This window comes from Lolium rigidum, chromosome 1 (assembly GCF_022539505.1).
Source record: "Lolium rigidum isolate FL_2022 chromosome 1, APGP_CSIRO_Lrig_0.1, whole genome shotgun sequence".
Lineage (NCBI taxonomy): Eukaryota > Viridiplantae > Streptophyta > Magnoliopsida > Poales > Poaceae > Lolium > Lolium rigidum.
Window position 1 is genome coordinate 281,284,130 of NC_061508.1, and position 15,807 is coordinate 281,299,936.

The 15,807-nt window shown below is 43.4% G+C and overlaps 1 protein-coding gene across 1 annotated transcript; it reads right to left on the bottom strand.

The window, feature by feature from the left end:
• Positions 1-3,610: 3,610 nt before the first annotated feature.
• Positions 3,611-6,692, bottom strand: LOC124694876 (palmitoyl-acyl carrier protein thioesterase, chloroplastic-like). The gene is made up of 6 exons (XM_047227808.1): positions 6,188-6,692; positions 5,948-6,081; positions 5,325-5,438; positions 4,999-5,182; positions 4,833-4,901; positions 3,611-4,060 (listed from the first exon to the last, which is right to left on the bottom strand). The coding sequence occupies exons 1-6, from the start codon at positions 6,689-6,691 to the stop codon at positions 3,806-3,808; spliced, it is 1,260 nt and encodes a 419-aa protein (XP_047083764.1). The 5' UTR covers position 6,692; the 3' UTR covers positions 3,611-3,805.
• Positions 6,693-15,807: the final 9,115 nt, after the last annotated feature.

Consider the following 15,807-nt stretch of genomic DNA (forward strand, 5'->3'; position numbering starts at 1 on the left):
TTTCCCTGATTCTTCGATTCAAGTAAACTCTCGGGGGCTACTGACATAGGCATCCCCAATGGGCCTGCCGAAGATGGTACCCGGAGTTTACCGAAGGCCCATGACTCGAAGAGTAAGAAGATTCGGAAGTCCAAGTTATTATTAAGGAAAGCTAGAGTTGTATTAGAAAGTACTACTTGTAATCTTGCGGGACGGGTTGGAAACCCTCCCGGACTCTGTAACTTGTGTATTGCGAATCCTTCGGCTCCGCCTCCTATATAAGGGGGAGTCGAGGGACAAAGAGAGGATCGATTCATTATTTCACACAACCCTATTTTTCACATTGTCGAGTACTTTTCGGCTGAAACCTTCGAGATCTACTTGCCCTCTACTTCCGACTAAAACCCTAGTCTACAATCTGTAGGCATTGATAAGTTAATCCCATGTCAATTAGCATGCCACTACGTCCATCCTTACCAGTTGAAAGTTTAAACCGCCGCCATCATGTCGTTGTCCAATTGCCGAAACGACATACCAAATGCTTTTGAAATCTACAGGTACAATACATCTAATCTATTATGAGAGCTGGGAAGTATATGAAGCTAACTAAGGGACAAAATAAATGATCCGACACTACTATTCGCTCCATCATTCAACATTGACACGTGTTAGCAGCTTGGCATTTGTCTTGGCGTAGAAAGGAATTAATCTACATATAATCAATCTTATATATATTAACCACACGAATGTATCCAGTACTCGAATGCAAGAGACTTGTTCTTATTAGTGAACTAACGCCGAGTAGAAAAAATGAAACCATCTTCTCAACCACATATCAGTATACCAATGTCTGAAGATCCACCTGCCACTCTGCATATATGCACCAACTACCACATGAAAAAACTTTCGGACCTGAGCAACAAGTCAAGCCATCAGAAATCGAAGTGAACTACACACACAACTTACAAGGAGTCGAAGGGAGAGAAAGAACAGACCACCCGCGCACCTTCAGATCCAATGCGGGAATAGAGAAAGAGGAAACCTACAGACATTGAGGCATCCTTCACCACAGTCCAATACGAAGCATCTCTAGTGAGCTCGGAAGAGGGGCCGCTCCATGGCCGCATCCATCTTCTCCCATTCTTGAGGGTGCTCTTTATATGACTGCTTCCTTATCACAATTAGAGGAAATGTTTTAAATACCATACCATAGCGTGATGCCCGGGGAGATTTGATGCTTAATGTTTTAATTACCATACCATAGCGTGAGGCATGTACCAATCTGGTGCCTGGGGCCGATTAGATGTGAAATCCCTCAAATTATGGAGTTTCTTTGATCGCTAATTGTCTCCTGGCAAACTGCCTTATATGATCATTATAAAAAGGAAAGAAAACAGGTGTGACCGTCAGGTCTCACTTTAGGAAACAAAATTGATGAGCTTTGCAATCTGCCTTATGCGATCGTTAGTATGTATGGGATTGTCAGGTTTTTTTTATTCTGGTTTCCTTTTATTCGGTGCATCATAGGTTTGGCGGCCCATTTTGTGCGAGTCATGAGACACGGCCCAGATACTCGGACGAAAGTCTGCGAAGGCCAGGTGGGTGACGGCGAACGACCAAAAGGACGACGAAAGTAAGGGGAGAAGGGGGAACACGTTCCTTCTTTTTAAGTAGTAGAGACAAGAAACAGTCCAACAAATAGTAGAAGATATGTTTTCAGCAATGAGGAAAGAAACATTACGCAACCTGAGCGCTTCAGTTGTACCAAATAGTTCGTGACGTGTGCAACCGAGAACGAGGAACAATCAGGCAAACGCTGCACCTGAATATTTTTAAATATTAAAGAAGGGGAAAAAAGAGAAAGCATACCTGCTATTTGGTCGCTTCCGGTGCGGCCCATGAAAAGATGCCTTCAGGCGGAGCATCGCTCGCTCCCGCTAAGAGCGGGATATAGGCGCTCCCGTCCGACGACAATCTAGAAAGAGCAGTTGTGAGAAAGAGTGGCTGTTGGGCTGTCCGTCCTCGTGGGCCTGGGCTGGGTCGTTGAGATGACTGGGCGTGACTCGCTGCATAACCTCTCGCGGCCGACCGAGCACGAGCGACGAGTCAGGACTCTGTAGACAATGGTGGGGCGGCGTGGCCTCCAGCAGAGATCGACGGCGAACGGCGAACGGCGGCCGCTGGAGGGACTCGAGAGGTCAGCGGGAGGCCTCAAGCACGGGGCCTGGCATTTCTTCAGCGGCCAGGTTCACTGAATCAATCGATGCTGAAGCCCGGGTTCACCCCTTTTCCGAAAAAAAAATCTCAAGCATAGAACCTTATCGGCAAATCACGTCTATAACCTCTTCTAGTATCTGCGATCGTAGAATGCACTTGGCAACTCGATCTACTACATACTCCCAAACATCTTGGATCGTCACACCCATGTCTGGAAACTATGCCTAGGGGCAGTTTCAGTAGCAGGAATACCCCTATAGTTTTCAGAGGAAAACCACTAGTGTTGCATTGCATACCCCCAGTCCCCAGCAAAGCCACCTGATTACTTACTCATCAGCAATTAGATTACTCCGCAGGAGTACTCCGCAGCGCAATGACCAATCGTCCGGAAAGAGGCAATGGCATACTCTTTTCCACCATAAAGTTATTCATCATACGGAGTACTATTCGATTTTATTATCAATCGGCCAATCAAAGAGAATTGACCCTTATCCGCTATTAATTCCACGCAACCAATCCTAGTTTGTCCACATTAACTTAGGCAACCAAACTCGAACCACCAATAACAACACGACTCAATCTCGAAGTCACCTAGCTGTACGTCCCAAATCCCACTTGTGCAGGTCAACAGAGATATACTACTTGCTTTACAAGTGTTTCACACAAAATACTATAATACCGCTGAAAATTGCGAAAGAAGCCACAAATACAAAAAGTTGGTGAGCAAGAAAAAATATTCCTTATCTACTGATCCATTCATGGAGTACCAAAAAAGTTGATCATGTCCTCTGCATTCTTGCACACGCAAATGGAAAGAGTGCGAACTTCTTTTCACAGAAACTGCATCTTAACAAGCAACAGATCATGGAATATTGCTAGAAACACACAGGTGACATGACATCTACAAATAAACTAAATTTGTAAGTTCTATCATTGAAATTGCTTTTCAGATTTGATGGGTCAACCCGATACTAAAACAAATTGAACCTATTCACCCGTCAGTGCTCACGTCAAGCTGCCTAGCTACTCCAACTAAGCTAGTCATAGCAACTTTTAAAGCATTTAGCAACACTGGACAGCTCAAGGGCCAGATCTGAAGTTTCAACACGCTTTGGCAACAACCAGGAGAAAGAACTCGAGATACCTCGAATTTACAATAAATCAATATAATCTGTATGAACTTAAAGTTTCCCTACAACAAACTGCTTTCAAGGGCTCCTATTATATATAGACACAGCCCTACATAGGAGTGTGAGAAGCATTCACTTCCCATCACACAACAGTCGCTACAATCTCAGTAATTACAAGTTTACAACACCCATTCCTGTAGCTCAAGATCTTCACAAAGAAAAGAAAAGAAAGGAAAACTGTAACGACAAAGCATGCACAAGATGCCTTCTTTGTCTTTTGTACTGTGCTTCATCACTTCCTTAATTGTCCTCCTCTTATAATCTCCACCCTTCTCACACATTTTCTTTCTAAATAACTTTGGTATCCCATTGTCACGGCCTATTGGGATTATAAATCTATAATCCATGTATATGTGTGCTTTCCAGTAGAAAACAAGAGTAGTCGTTCGCGGCTTTACCAAATTGTTCCCTGCCGAAAATCACCATGATAGAGCCAACGTTTCCTGGCACTTGGTTCCCTTGGGCTTCCACGTGGTCCGGGCCTTCACTATGATAGGTCCTGATTCCAGTCTCAGCAGATGCTCACAGTGCAAAGTTGTTTCTCCGGACTCGTTGGTGCAATCTGTGTACACGGTAGTGTGCGACTCCAGGACATTGTCTCGGCCACACTCCCTTTTGTAATCCAGGACCATGCCCGCCAGTTCATGATTCTCCAGAATGGACATTGGCGCACTCTAAGAGGAAAAAAGAAATTGGGTTAACATTCAAGTTCTGCACATGTAGCAATATTTTCTTACAATGTACTGACAAAATGTCAATTCTCCTTATTTATTTTTGGCTATTTTTTGATTCACTGCCTGGGGTTGCAGGCCATTTAACAATTAATTACTCTGTTTTTTCTGAAATTTGCATTCACATGACACATGGCATATTATCAATCAGACACTTAACCATTATGTTTATGCACTAGTTCTTTGATCTAAAAAAAAAAGAACGAATGATATACAGACAAGTAGCATAGAAGAATTCAAGTCAGGATCTTTTAGGAAAGTGACACAAGTGAGCAACATGGTTAGGTAACTAGGTGACCAACCTAACATAGTTAAATTTGCCAGAAAATACATTTCTTGTCCAAGTTGTGCAAGACAGACAACTTGCAACTTATACTTTGAAAGGCAGGAGTGTTGACTAATATTATTTGCTTACATCAGGAATTTGTAGGTGTACAAGCTTTTAGTAGCGTAGGCACGCTAGATTTTGGGATATTTGGCCAGGTGTTATCTCATATTTTGGTACAGTAAAGTCTAACCATGGTTAAAAGGCATGACTTTGAGCCCCTTAAGTGCCTAGAGTTCTAGTGCTTTTTAACTTCTTGAAACAGTTGGCTCCTAAAGTCTAGTGCCTTTTAACTTCTAGAAACAGTTTGCTACTAAAGCTTCTGGAAGTAAAAAATTTGAGTCTCAGCGATCAATAAAGATGCACAAAAAAGGGAACTTTGTCTTTTACCTCAAGTATCCAGCCAATATATTTAACATTATTGACATGCTGATTGATATCAAGGTCAGCCCACCGAGGCTGCATTACATATGACAAAAAAGAAGCAAACAATGTAAGACAGCTAGCCATGTAGAATAGACTTGCAATCTTGTATGAATGAGCATGGACAACTTACAGTCAGGCCTGTCCGGACATATTTGGCTGAGGTAGCACGATCATGTTCTGGCAATTTAGGAAGTTTTCGGTTATCTTCATCTTCAATAGCAGCATGCTCAAAGAAGTACGGCTCTATTTCAGTCCGCACTTCATCAGGAATCCTCGCAAGCTTTCTAGTAAGCTTGTTCATCATAACCCATTTACTGCAAGTTTAAATAAAATTAGAATTGTTGAAATTGCGATGTTGTGAACATGGAGCACAAGAAAAACAAATCAACCGAGCATTAGCTAATGCTAGAAGGATGTGTTATTGGTTCTGTCTATGAGAGTGATTATAATTTGAACCTTGTAGCCTTCATTACTGTATGGCCCGTCAAAGAATCGCGTATATGCCAATCTCGACGCATTCCGTTTTTACCATGAGGACCAACCCAAGTATTCACCTCGACAGTGTCACCCCTGCAGAACAACGAAAACAAAATTAAAACAACAGAAAAGTAGCCCCTTTATGAAACACGCAACAGAAAAGTAAACCCTTTTAAAATCTGCCAGTAAATGCAACACATGACATTAAGAGAATCAAAGAAGGCCCCTACTGAAAGTCTGCTACCTGCACACACAGTGACGGATGGCAATTGCTGACCTAATAATTGTTGAGATAAAGCAGACTATTATGGAGCATCACTTTCACATTTATTTGTTAAACAACTCGAAAACTCCCCTTAACTGAACTGATTGTTCCAAGATTGTTGTAAAGCATATAGGCTCGTTACTACAACTACAGCAAAATACTAGTGCAGTACCATGGCAAAAAGGCTGGAATCGAAGTATAAATCCATATCTAAAAACTGTTTGTATGTACCGAAGAATAAACACATGCTGTCAATGGTAGCAACATACTGATATTCAAGAAGCTCAAGTTATACAGCAGAACAAAAAGAAAGAAAATGCAAGTCTGCGAAATATACCAGCACGGATAACGCTCGACGATGGCCTGCATTTGACTGACAACCCAGAACAAGTTTCGTTTACTCATCTCCGGCGTTGAACCAAATCCATCTCCTAACAGCCCGGCGCCCTTCACATGATTGAGTGCAGTTTCCTGAATCAAAACCAAAAAAGAAAGAAAAACTGTCAAGAGTGGTCCACTACCCGAACAGAACAATCTCGTAGTTGCCTGAAAAAAAGTTGAGCAGCGGGCAGGTCACCTGCAAGTGGTTCATGAGCGTCTCGATGGAGGCCGTCCTGTCGGCCCCGATCTCGTAGGAGCGTATGGAGAAGTTCTGCCTGAACATGAAGCCGTCGTGGATGATCCTGCCGAAGCCGAAGGTGTCGACGAGCATGTCGGGCCGCTTGGGCTTCCAGTCGATGAGCGTCCACTGCTTCTCGGCGGCGAGGAAGATGGTGGTGATGGCCGCCAGCAGCATGCTCCAGTCGGGCAGCTGGTTGTAGAACGTCCTCGGCGCCGCGGAGGAGGAGGAGGACGCGGCGGGCTCGTGCTCCAGCGCGGACTTGCCGCCGTTCACCTTGGGCACCGCGGCGTGCGCGCGCGTCCTGGCGGCTCGTACCGCGGAGGATGACGGGGACGGCTTCGCGGCGGTGATGCCGCGGACGTCTAGGATGTCCGGGCGCTCGCCGAGGGCGTTCTTTGGCGCGGCGGGCGGCGCTGGCGGCCCCGGGAAGAAGGCCGAGGCCGCGATGGACCCGGCCATGGGAAGCAGAGACCGGGCACGGGCTAGAATCTCTGGGCCGGATTATATGGCGCGCGAATCAATGATCCCAACCTGAATTTCGCACGAGAAAAACATCAGCATCAACGGAAACAGCATGGTAATTAAAAGAAACGAGGCATGTTCTATCCAATCAAAGCAGAGCAGCAGAGAGCAGAGACGCCATGGAAAGTGGCGAGAGGAGCTCAGAGGAGCTGTCGAGGGTCAAGGCGAGCCGCACGAATACGGCAAAGCGTGGAGGAAAGGACACTAGGCCGAGAAAAAAGAAGCGCCAAATCACGCGGCAGAACAAGGCTCCCCCGAACTCGAATCCGACGAGGGCAAAGATCCGACACTCCCGCGATTCCGCGGCGGAAGCGCCCAGAAATAGCCGCGCCAGACCGACATGCTCGGCACACGCCCACACGACCAAGAAACTCCCCGCTATAAAACCAGGCAATATGCACGCCGAGCGAACGAACGAATGCGGCGGAGGCGAGGCGGCAAACCTTAATATTCAGGGAGGCGGCGTCGGCGTCGGCGGGGGCTGACCGCCGTGCCGTTGGCAGTTGGCGCCGAGCAGGGGAAGGTGGTTCGCGTTTTGGCGGCTTCGGATTCGGGCGGGGAGCGGGGCCGGTGAAAGAACCCTTTTTTCTCTGCTGTCACGACGCACAACTCACAGGGGGGCTGCGTTGGCCACCGCTGATTTTAAAAGAGAAGAACCAGGCTTCAGATGACCGTTCTGCCCCTGCCCGAGAGTCTGGAGGACGGATAGGATGGAGAGAGAGGAATAGGAGACGGCGATGTGATCCTACCTGACCGACGACTCGTCAGTAAACGCTCTCTCGTGTGCGGTTGCGGTGGGCACGCGGCAGAAACGTGGGGAAATACAAGCGACCCAGCGAGTGATCGTCCCGTAGGTAGCATGTGGCGCCACCGGAACCATCGGATTAAATATTTGTGATGGAACTTATATGCACTAGGGATTGTTCTGGAATTTAGGAAGAGCATATAATTAACGGTGCAGCTAATCATCATCCTAGGGTAATTTGCTTTGCTTCCGGCGTGAATTTGATAGTGAGGTTTCATAGAGTTTTGCCATGTTTTCAAAAATATTGAAACAAAGTTTGACACAAAAGAAAAACTAAGGAGCACTCGAACCACTGTGAAATTATAAGTGAGGCATATATGAAATTATAAAAAAACAATAACAGGAAATTATTAATTCCGAGAAACATGTTAACTTATTTTTTGTTTAAAATCCACGGAGAATGTAAAAGTATTGAAAAAGAATAGTAAATAGAACCTCTCATTCAACATGTAAGGTCGTCTTTTAGTTTGAATAAAAAGTTAAATGTATAGATTAATTGACGGAGGGACAGAAACGACTCGTTTTCATGTTAATTTTGACGAAGTTTGGTGTTGCAATATAAAAATCTAGGTCAGTGGTGTATGCTTTTATCCCCACTGTAAATAAATTGTTATTCTACATGAGACAATGCATTATATTCATAAGAAGAAGACTCTTCAAAGTTGATTTTGAAAAGGCTTACGACAAAATTAGTAGGGAATTTATGTTCTCAGTGTTGGAAATGAAAGGGTTTCCAACACAGTTTATTGAATTGACCAGAAAAGTTGTAGAAAATAGTAAGGTTAATATTATGGTTAATGATAAGATAGGTTCTTATTTTGTAACTAGAAAAGGGTTGCGTCAGGGAGACCCCATTTCCCCAATCCTTTTCAATGTGGCTGCGGATGTTATGGCAAACTTGATTTCAAGGGCTCAAGAATAAAGTTATATTAAAGGTTTGATCCCAAAGATGTATGATGGTGGTTTATCCTTATTACAGTATGCGGACGACACAATATTCATGTTTGAGGATAATATTGAATATAGTAGAAATCTAAAAATTATTTTTTGTACCTTTCAACACCTAACTGGACTGGAGATTAACATTTTTCAAAAGTGAGGTTTACTGTTTTGATTCAGCTGTCGAAAAGCAAGAGGAATATGCCTATATATTCACTTGCAAAGTTGGAGAGGTACCGTTTAGATATCTAGGGATGCATGTGCATTATAAGAGACTAAGTAAAATTTATTGGAGGCCAGAGAGGAAAAGGTAGAAAAGAAATGTCTCTGGCAAGGGGGTTACTTTCTTTCGGAGGTAGAATTGTTCTTACAGAAATTTGTCTTAGTAATGTGCCTGGTTTCATAATGTATTTTTTTAGAGTTCCAAAAGGGGATCTTAAACATTTTGATTTCTTTAGGGCTAGGGTGTTATGGCAAGAAAGGGAAGGGGTCCACAAGCATCACCTTGTGAATTGGGCTGATGTATGTAAACAACATTAGTTTAATTTGCAAATGACTATGGAGGCTAGAGAATGAGGAAGGGGATTAGTAGAAAATCTTAAATTTTAAATACTTTAAAATGGAATTATAACATAGGATAGAAAATATGTTGGATGCTCTCATTTTTTGTCAGTCTTTATGGGGGTTAAAGATATTTTTTATAGTTGTTGCAAAATATTATTAGGGGACATATGCAAAACTAGATTCTGGAAAGATGTGTGGGTGGGAGAGAAACCATTGTGTGTATTCTTCCCGAGGCTTTATAACTTGACTTTTTTCGCAAGGTGTTTCGGTAGCTAAAGTGTTTGCACAAGATTTTAATTGTATTAGATTTAGACGATGCTTGTACAGGGAGTCTTTGGAGATGTAGAACAAACTACTAGACATATGTGGTAGTACTTCTTTGTCGCACGAGCCTAATAGAGTGAGCTGAAAACTAACTAAATCTGGAGTTTTCAGTGTTAAATCGTTGTATACTTATTTGATCGCTAGGAAATTTTTATTCCCGTATAAGATGATCTGGAGGATGAAAATCCCTCTCAAGATCGAAGCCTTTATTTGGTTGATAGTGAAGAATAAAATCTTGACTAAGATTACCTTGGCAAAGAATGGTTGAAAAGGTAGTGTCAGTTGTGAATTCTGTGGGGGAAGTGAAGATATGAATCATCTTTTCTTTGAGTACCCCATGGCTAAATATAACTGGAGTGTGGCTAGCTGTGCTTTGGGTATAGGGACAAAACCTGAGAACTTCTATGATATGTGCCAAAACTGGATTCAGAAGTTCGCGGGCCGTGATAGAATTGTAGCAATGTTGGGTACAACAACTTTGCTATGGAATTTATGGAAGACAAGAAATGCATCTTGTTTTCAACGGAAATTCCCTAATAATCATGTTGCGGTGATTTTCTCTATGTGTCGACTAATAGACGATTGGAATATTCTCTAGAAAGAAAAGGTTAAAAGCTCGTGCGATGGGTGTTTGATCGGATCCAAAGCATTGCGAGCGAGATGTTATGCACAAGACATGGGTGGGCGCCTGATGTCTATGCATGCTTCTATTCTTGTAGATAATGTTGAGCCTCCAAGTGCAGATGTTTGTAGAACAGCAGCAAGTTTCGCTTAAGTGGATCACCCAATGTTTATCAAACTCAGGTAGGTAGAGGTCAAAGATATCCCTCTCAAGCAACCCTGCAATTACGATACAAGAAGTCTCTTGTGTCCCCAACACACCCAATACACTTTGTCAGGTGTATAGGTGCACTAGTTCGGAGAAAAGATAGTGAAATACAAGTAATATGGATGATTGTAAGCAGTATTTGCAATCTGAAATAAAAATAGCGGCATGTAAACATGTAGCAGAACTAGTTGTAAACGGTGTTTCAATGCTTGGAAACAAGGCCTAGGGATCATATTTTCACTAGTGGACAATCTCAACAATGATACCATAAAAACTAACTAAATCTGGAGTTTTCAGTGTTAAATCGTTGTATACTTATTTGATGGCTAGGCAATTTTTATTCCCGTATAAGATGATCTGGAGGATGAAAATCCCTCTCAAGATCGAAGCCTTTATTTGGTTGATAGTGAAGAATAAAATCTTGACTAAGATTAACTTGGCAAAGAATGGTTGAAAAGGTAGTGTCAGTTGTGAATTCTGTGGGGGAAGTGAAGATAAGAATCATCTTTTCTTTGAGTACCCCATGGATAAATATAACTGGAGTGTGGCTAGTTGTGCTTTGGGTATAGGGACAAAACCTGAGAACTTCTATGATATGTGCCAAAACTGGCTTCAGAAGTTCGCGGGTCGTGATAGAATTGTAGCAATGTTGGGTACAACAACTTTGCTATGGAATTTATGGAAGAAAAGAAATGCATCTTGTTTTCAACGGAAATTCCCTAATAATCATGTTGCGGTGATTTTATCTATGTGTCGACTAATGGATGATTGGAATATTCTCTAGAAAGAAAAGGTTAAAAGCTCGTGCGATGGGTGTTTGATCGGATCTGAAGCATTGCCAGCGAGATGTTATGCACAAGACATGGGTGGGAGCCTGATGTCTATGCACGCTTCTATTCTTGTAGATAATGTTGAGCCTCCAAGTGCAGATGTTTGTAGAACAGCAGCAAGTTTCTCTTAAGTGGATCACCCAAGGTTTATCAAACTCAGGTAGGTAGAGGTCAAAGATATCCCTCTCAAGCAACCCTGCAATTACGATACAAGAAGTCTTGTGTGTCCCCAACACACCCAATACACTTTGTCAGGTGTATAGGTGCACTAGTTCGGCGAAGAGATAGTGAAATACAAGTAATATGGATGATTGTAAGCAGTATTTGCAATCTGAAATAAAAATGGCGGCAGGCAAACATGTAGCAGAACTAGTTGTAAACGGTGTTTCAATGCTTGGAAACAAGGTCTAGGGATCATACTTTCACTAGTGGACACTCTCAACAATGATACCATAAGTGAATACATATATAGATATTATCACTTCACTACGCTACTCTGAACCACTCTCCGGTATGCTAATAAACACAAATTCACTGCGTAGGGCTGCATAAGCATTCCTTAAAGTTCGCATTCCCAATCTATGGACACCCCACGCTGTCACTTTGAGCATACAAATATGGTACTAACTAGACACCATAATTCATAAGTATTTCTGTAAATTAAGCTTAAGAAACAAACACGGTGTGCACACTGTCACCTTCACACCGTTGGACAAGGTGTCCCCGAAGATCACATAATAAAACCACTTGAGTAGCACAATAGTTGAAGAATAACATCTACTAGTTCAACTAGATTACAAAGCTCATGATCACATAAAGATCATACATGGAGAGATAGATAGACCACATAGCTACCGGTAAAGCCCTCAGCCTCGAGGGAGAACTAGTCACTCCTCATCATGGGAGTCAGCAACAACGATGGAGATGGCGTTGGAGTCGATGGAGATGGCTCCGGGGGCAATTCCCCGTCCCGGCAGGGTGCCGGAACAGAGACTTCTGTCCCCCGGATCTTATCTTCGGCGGCGGCGGAGCTACATAACTTTTCGTGGATGGAGGCTGATTGATTTAGGGTTCTCGCGTCGGGAGGCTTCTTATAGGCGGAAGGGAGGGGTCGGTGGAGGCCAGGGGTCCCCAGACCACACCTAGGCGCGGCCAGGGCCTGGGCCGCGCCTAGGCCTGGTCTAGCCACCCTATGGCGCCTCTTCGTCCCCCCTCTAGACTTCGTCTTCGTTACGGAAAAAATAAGATCTTTGGCTTTTGTTTCGTTCAATTCCTAGAATATTTCCTGTACAACTTCTTTGAAATACAAAACAGCAGAAAACAGGGAACTGGCACTGTGGCATCTTGTTAATAGGTTAGTGCCGGAAAATATATAAAACTGCAACGAAGCGTAAGCAAAACATATATAAATTGGTGTAAAACAAGAATGGAGCATCAAAAATTATAGATACGTTAGCAATGTATCAACGCCTATGACAAGGAGAATCCGTGACGGTTGACTTGCATCAACTAGGAGTCTAGGTTCTTTTTGTTTGAAGACTTTCCTGCCTATGTGTTGGATGTAGTGTGTTCAAGGTTGTTTGTCCGTAGAGCTGTCCTAGAGTTTAGAGCTCATTTTAGATGGTTTCTTCTTCTAGTTTTGTGTGGCTGAGCCTGGAGAGTTTTAGCTACTATGACTCTAAAACGTTTGTTCTTTTCCCTTGTAATTTGGTTTGGAGATAGAGGAATACGAGACGGCGATGTGATCCTACCGGACCGACGACTCGCCAGTAAACGCTCTCTCTTGTGGGGTTTTTTTTTGACATAACATACCGCTTTATTGATCAAATAACATCAATACAAAGAGCTTCACAGATGCATTCCGGAACAGAATTGAAAACCTCACTAGAAGGAAAAGTACGACAAGATTGAGCTAAACAATGTGGTGCTCCATTGAGATTTCGCTTCACGTGGACAAAGGAGACCTCCGTGAAGGCACAAATCAATGACTTGATTTCATCGGCTAGGATGCCCACCTGAGAGCGATCCAGGGTAGATGAATGCAGACGTTGGATCAAGGACAAGAAGTACATCGAAAGATTACCTTGTCCAACTCCTTCTCCCTCGCAAGAGACACCGCCTGATGTAGAGCTAGAGCTTCAGCAAACTCAGGTGACGAAAACCCTTGTAGCTGTTGACGACAAGCACCAATGCACTGGCCACGATATTCACAAATCACCACTCCTTCCCCCATACGTTTGGTGTCTTCAAAAAGAGCTGCATCAGAGTTGATCAAAACCATACCCGGTGGCGGTGGAGTCCATCTAGTCGCCGGAGAACTAGACTCACACATGTGAACTGGAGATGGCTTGAACAAATGCTCTCTGATGAGATCAACATAGGCCAAAATCTTACCACATGTCCGTTTTGGATCAGGCTTAGGGCCTCCATTGCGAGTATCATTCCGTGCCTTCCAAATATGCCAAAACCCAACAGCCAACACGGTAGCCTGGATATGAGTTGACCGAGAGAGGAAGTCGAAGAGCCACTGCTTATGCATTGAAAACGCTTTTCTGTCCAGCTTAATGGGCACATGCACTTTGACTTCCCTCCACACCATACTGGCGAATTGGCAGGTGAGCAAGGAGTGCTCGATCCCCTCCAATCCGTCGCAAAAAATGCACAAACCTGAAGCAGGAACCCGTCTTTTGCAGAGTTGAAAACCACTCGTAAGACAATCGTGCGCAAAGCACCATAGGTGAATAAACATTTTGCCCGGTGCCTTAATCTTCCAAATCGATTTCCATTCTTTTTCACTGTCCATCCAGTTAGAGCTGATGCCCACGCCATTCTTGCTCCTTGAATGAATGAACTTTGCAGATCGATCTAAGAAATAGGCAGACCGGACAGTGAAAGTACCATGCCTTGTGTGAGGCTAGCTGACATAATCCACACCAATGCGACAAGAGATAGGAATCTGCAGAATTTGTTGCGCCGTCATTTGGTCGAAAAAAGCTTGTACATTCTCCAGATTCCAAGTCCCCTCCTCCTCATTCATCAGACAATGTACAATAGCGGAGGCAGGAATGGGTGACACATACCGAATCACCTCAGGAGGGAAACGAGGTACCAAATTATCTGTCATGATCTTAACGGTTTTGCTATCTCCAATGCCCCAACAAACTCCATGATAGAGCAGCTCCATGCCATGCAAGAGGCTCCTCCAGGTATATGAAGCTGATCTAGGCTTTGGAGCATGCCAAAAATTGGTGCCAGGGAAGTACCTTCCCTTAAGCACATGAGCACATAGCGAGTCAGGCACGATGCGCAGCCGCCACCCCTGTTTAGCCAACATTGCTTGATTGAAAAGAACCAGATCTCTAAAGCCCATGCCTCCAAGGACTTTTGGTGTTGACAACCAGGACCAAGACCGCCAATGCATCTTTTTCTTGCCATCTTCAACTCCCCACCATCTGTTACCAATCACCGATTTAATCATATCACAGATACCAATCGGGAGTTCAAAACAGCTCATGACAAAAGTCGGAATGGCTTGGATGACCGCCTTAAGCAAAGCCTCATTGCCCGCTCTTGAAAGTGGTATATCTGATAAGCTATTAATATACTTCCAGATTTTATCAAAGATGAACTTGAAGGTGGCTGCTGGGGATCGGCCCACATGAGTAGGCATTCCAAGATAGAAATCATTAAAACCTTGGCATTGCACCTCCAACTTTTCTTTCACTAAATTCTTCACTTGTTCAGAACACTGCTGACCAAAGAAGATAGATGACTTCTCAAGATTGATTTTCTGACCGGAGCCATCACAATACAACTTGAGAGTGTCCTTGAGAGCCTCAACACTCCTAATATCACTTCTTGCAAAGAAGATACTGTCGTCTGCAAACAGTAAATGGGATATAGGGGGACCGAGTCTACCATTACAAATACCATATAGCTCACCTCGATCCTCCTGTTTTTGCAGCATACTTGACAACCCCTCCGTGCAAATAAGAAATAAATAAGGACTTATTGGGTCTCCTTGACGAATCCCTCTAGATGGAACAACCGGATCAGTGAGCTCACCATTAACACGAACAGCGTAGCGCACACAAGTAACACACCGCATCACCGACTGAATCCATATGGGATCAAACCCCAGCTTAGTTAAGCAACCATGCAAATAATTCCACTTCACCCTATCATAGGCTTTCATCATATCAATTTTCAGTGCAAAAAAGGGTCTCTTGGAACTCTGATTGCGGATCGTGTGTAAGAATCCATAGGCAATCAACTCATTATCATGCGGCAGAAACGTGGGGAAATACAAGCGACCCAGCCAGTGATGGTCTCCTAGATACCATGTGGCGCCACTGGAACAATCGGATTAAATATTTGTGATGGAACTTATATACACCAGGGATTAAATATTTCTGGAATTTAGGAAGAGCATATTAATCAACAGTGTGGCCAGTTACCCTAGGATAATTTCCTTTGTTTCCGACGTGTATATATAGGAACCTAACTTTACCAAGAGTTAGCTTATGTGTAACTTTCTTTTACTGTAGAAAATATTTTTTTTCATCATACAAATCGCTTTACAAAGCTTGTTCCACATAGAAAAGCTAGATTTGATTCGGACGTATTTCTGCCAACCAGTTTTTTTATTGTTGCTCGAGTAGGTTCGATATTGTTGATTATTCCAAAAAAATTCTATCTAGCGCCTTAAACAAAACTTTAGGTCTTTCTGACATTTTTTTTACTAAGAGCAAGCAACTACTAA

Bases quoted from the DNA above. Each gene is read 5' to 3' on its own strand.
- LOC124694876 (XM_047227808.1), bottom strand. From the start codon at position 6,691: ATGGCCGGGTCCATCGCGGCCTCGGCCTTCTTCCCGGGGCCGCCAGCG. The intron at 5,183-5,324 runs GTTCAAATTATA...TTAAACTTGCAG, and splicing joins ACAGTAATGAAGGCTACAAG to TAAATGGGTTATGATGAACA. The intron at 4,061-4,832 runs GTAAAAGACAAA...TTTTCCTCTTAG, and splicing joins ATATTGGCTGGATACTTGAG to AGTGCGCCAATGTCCATTCT.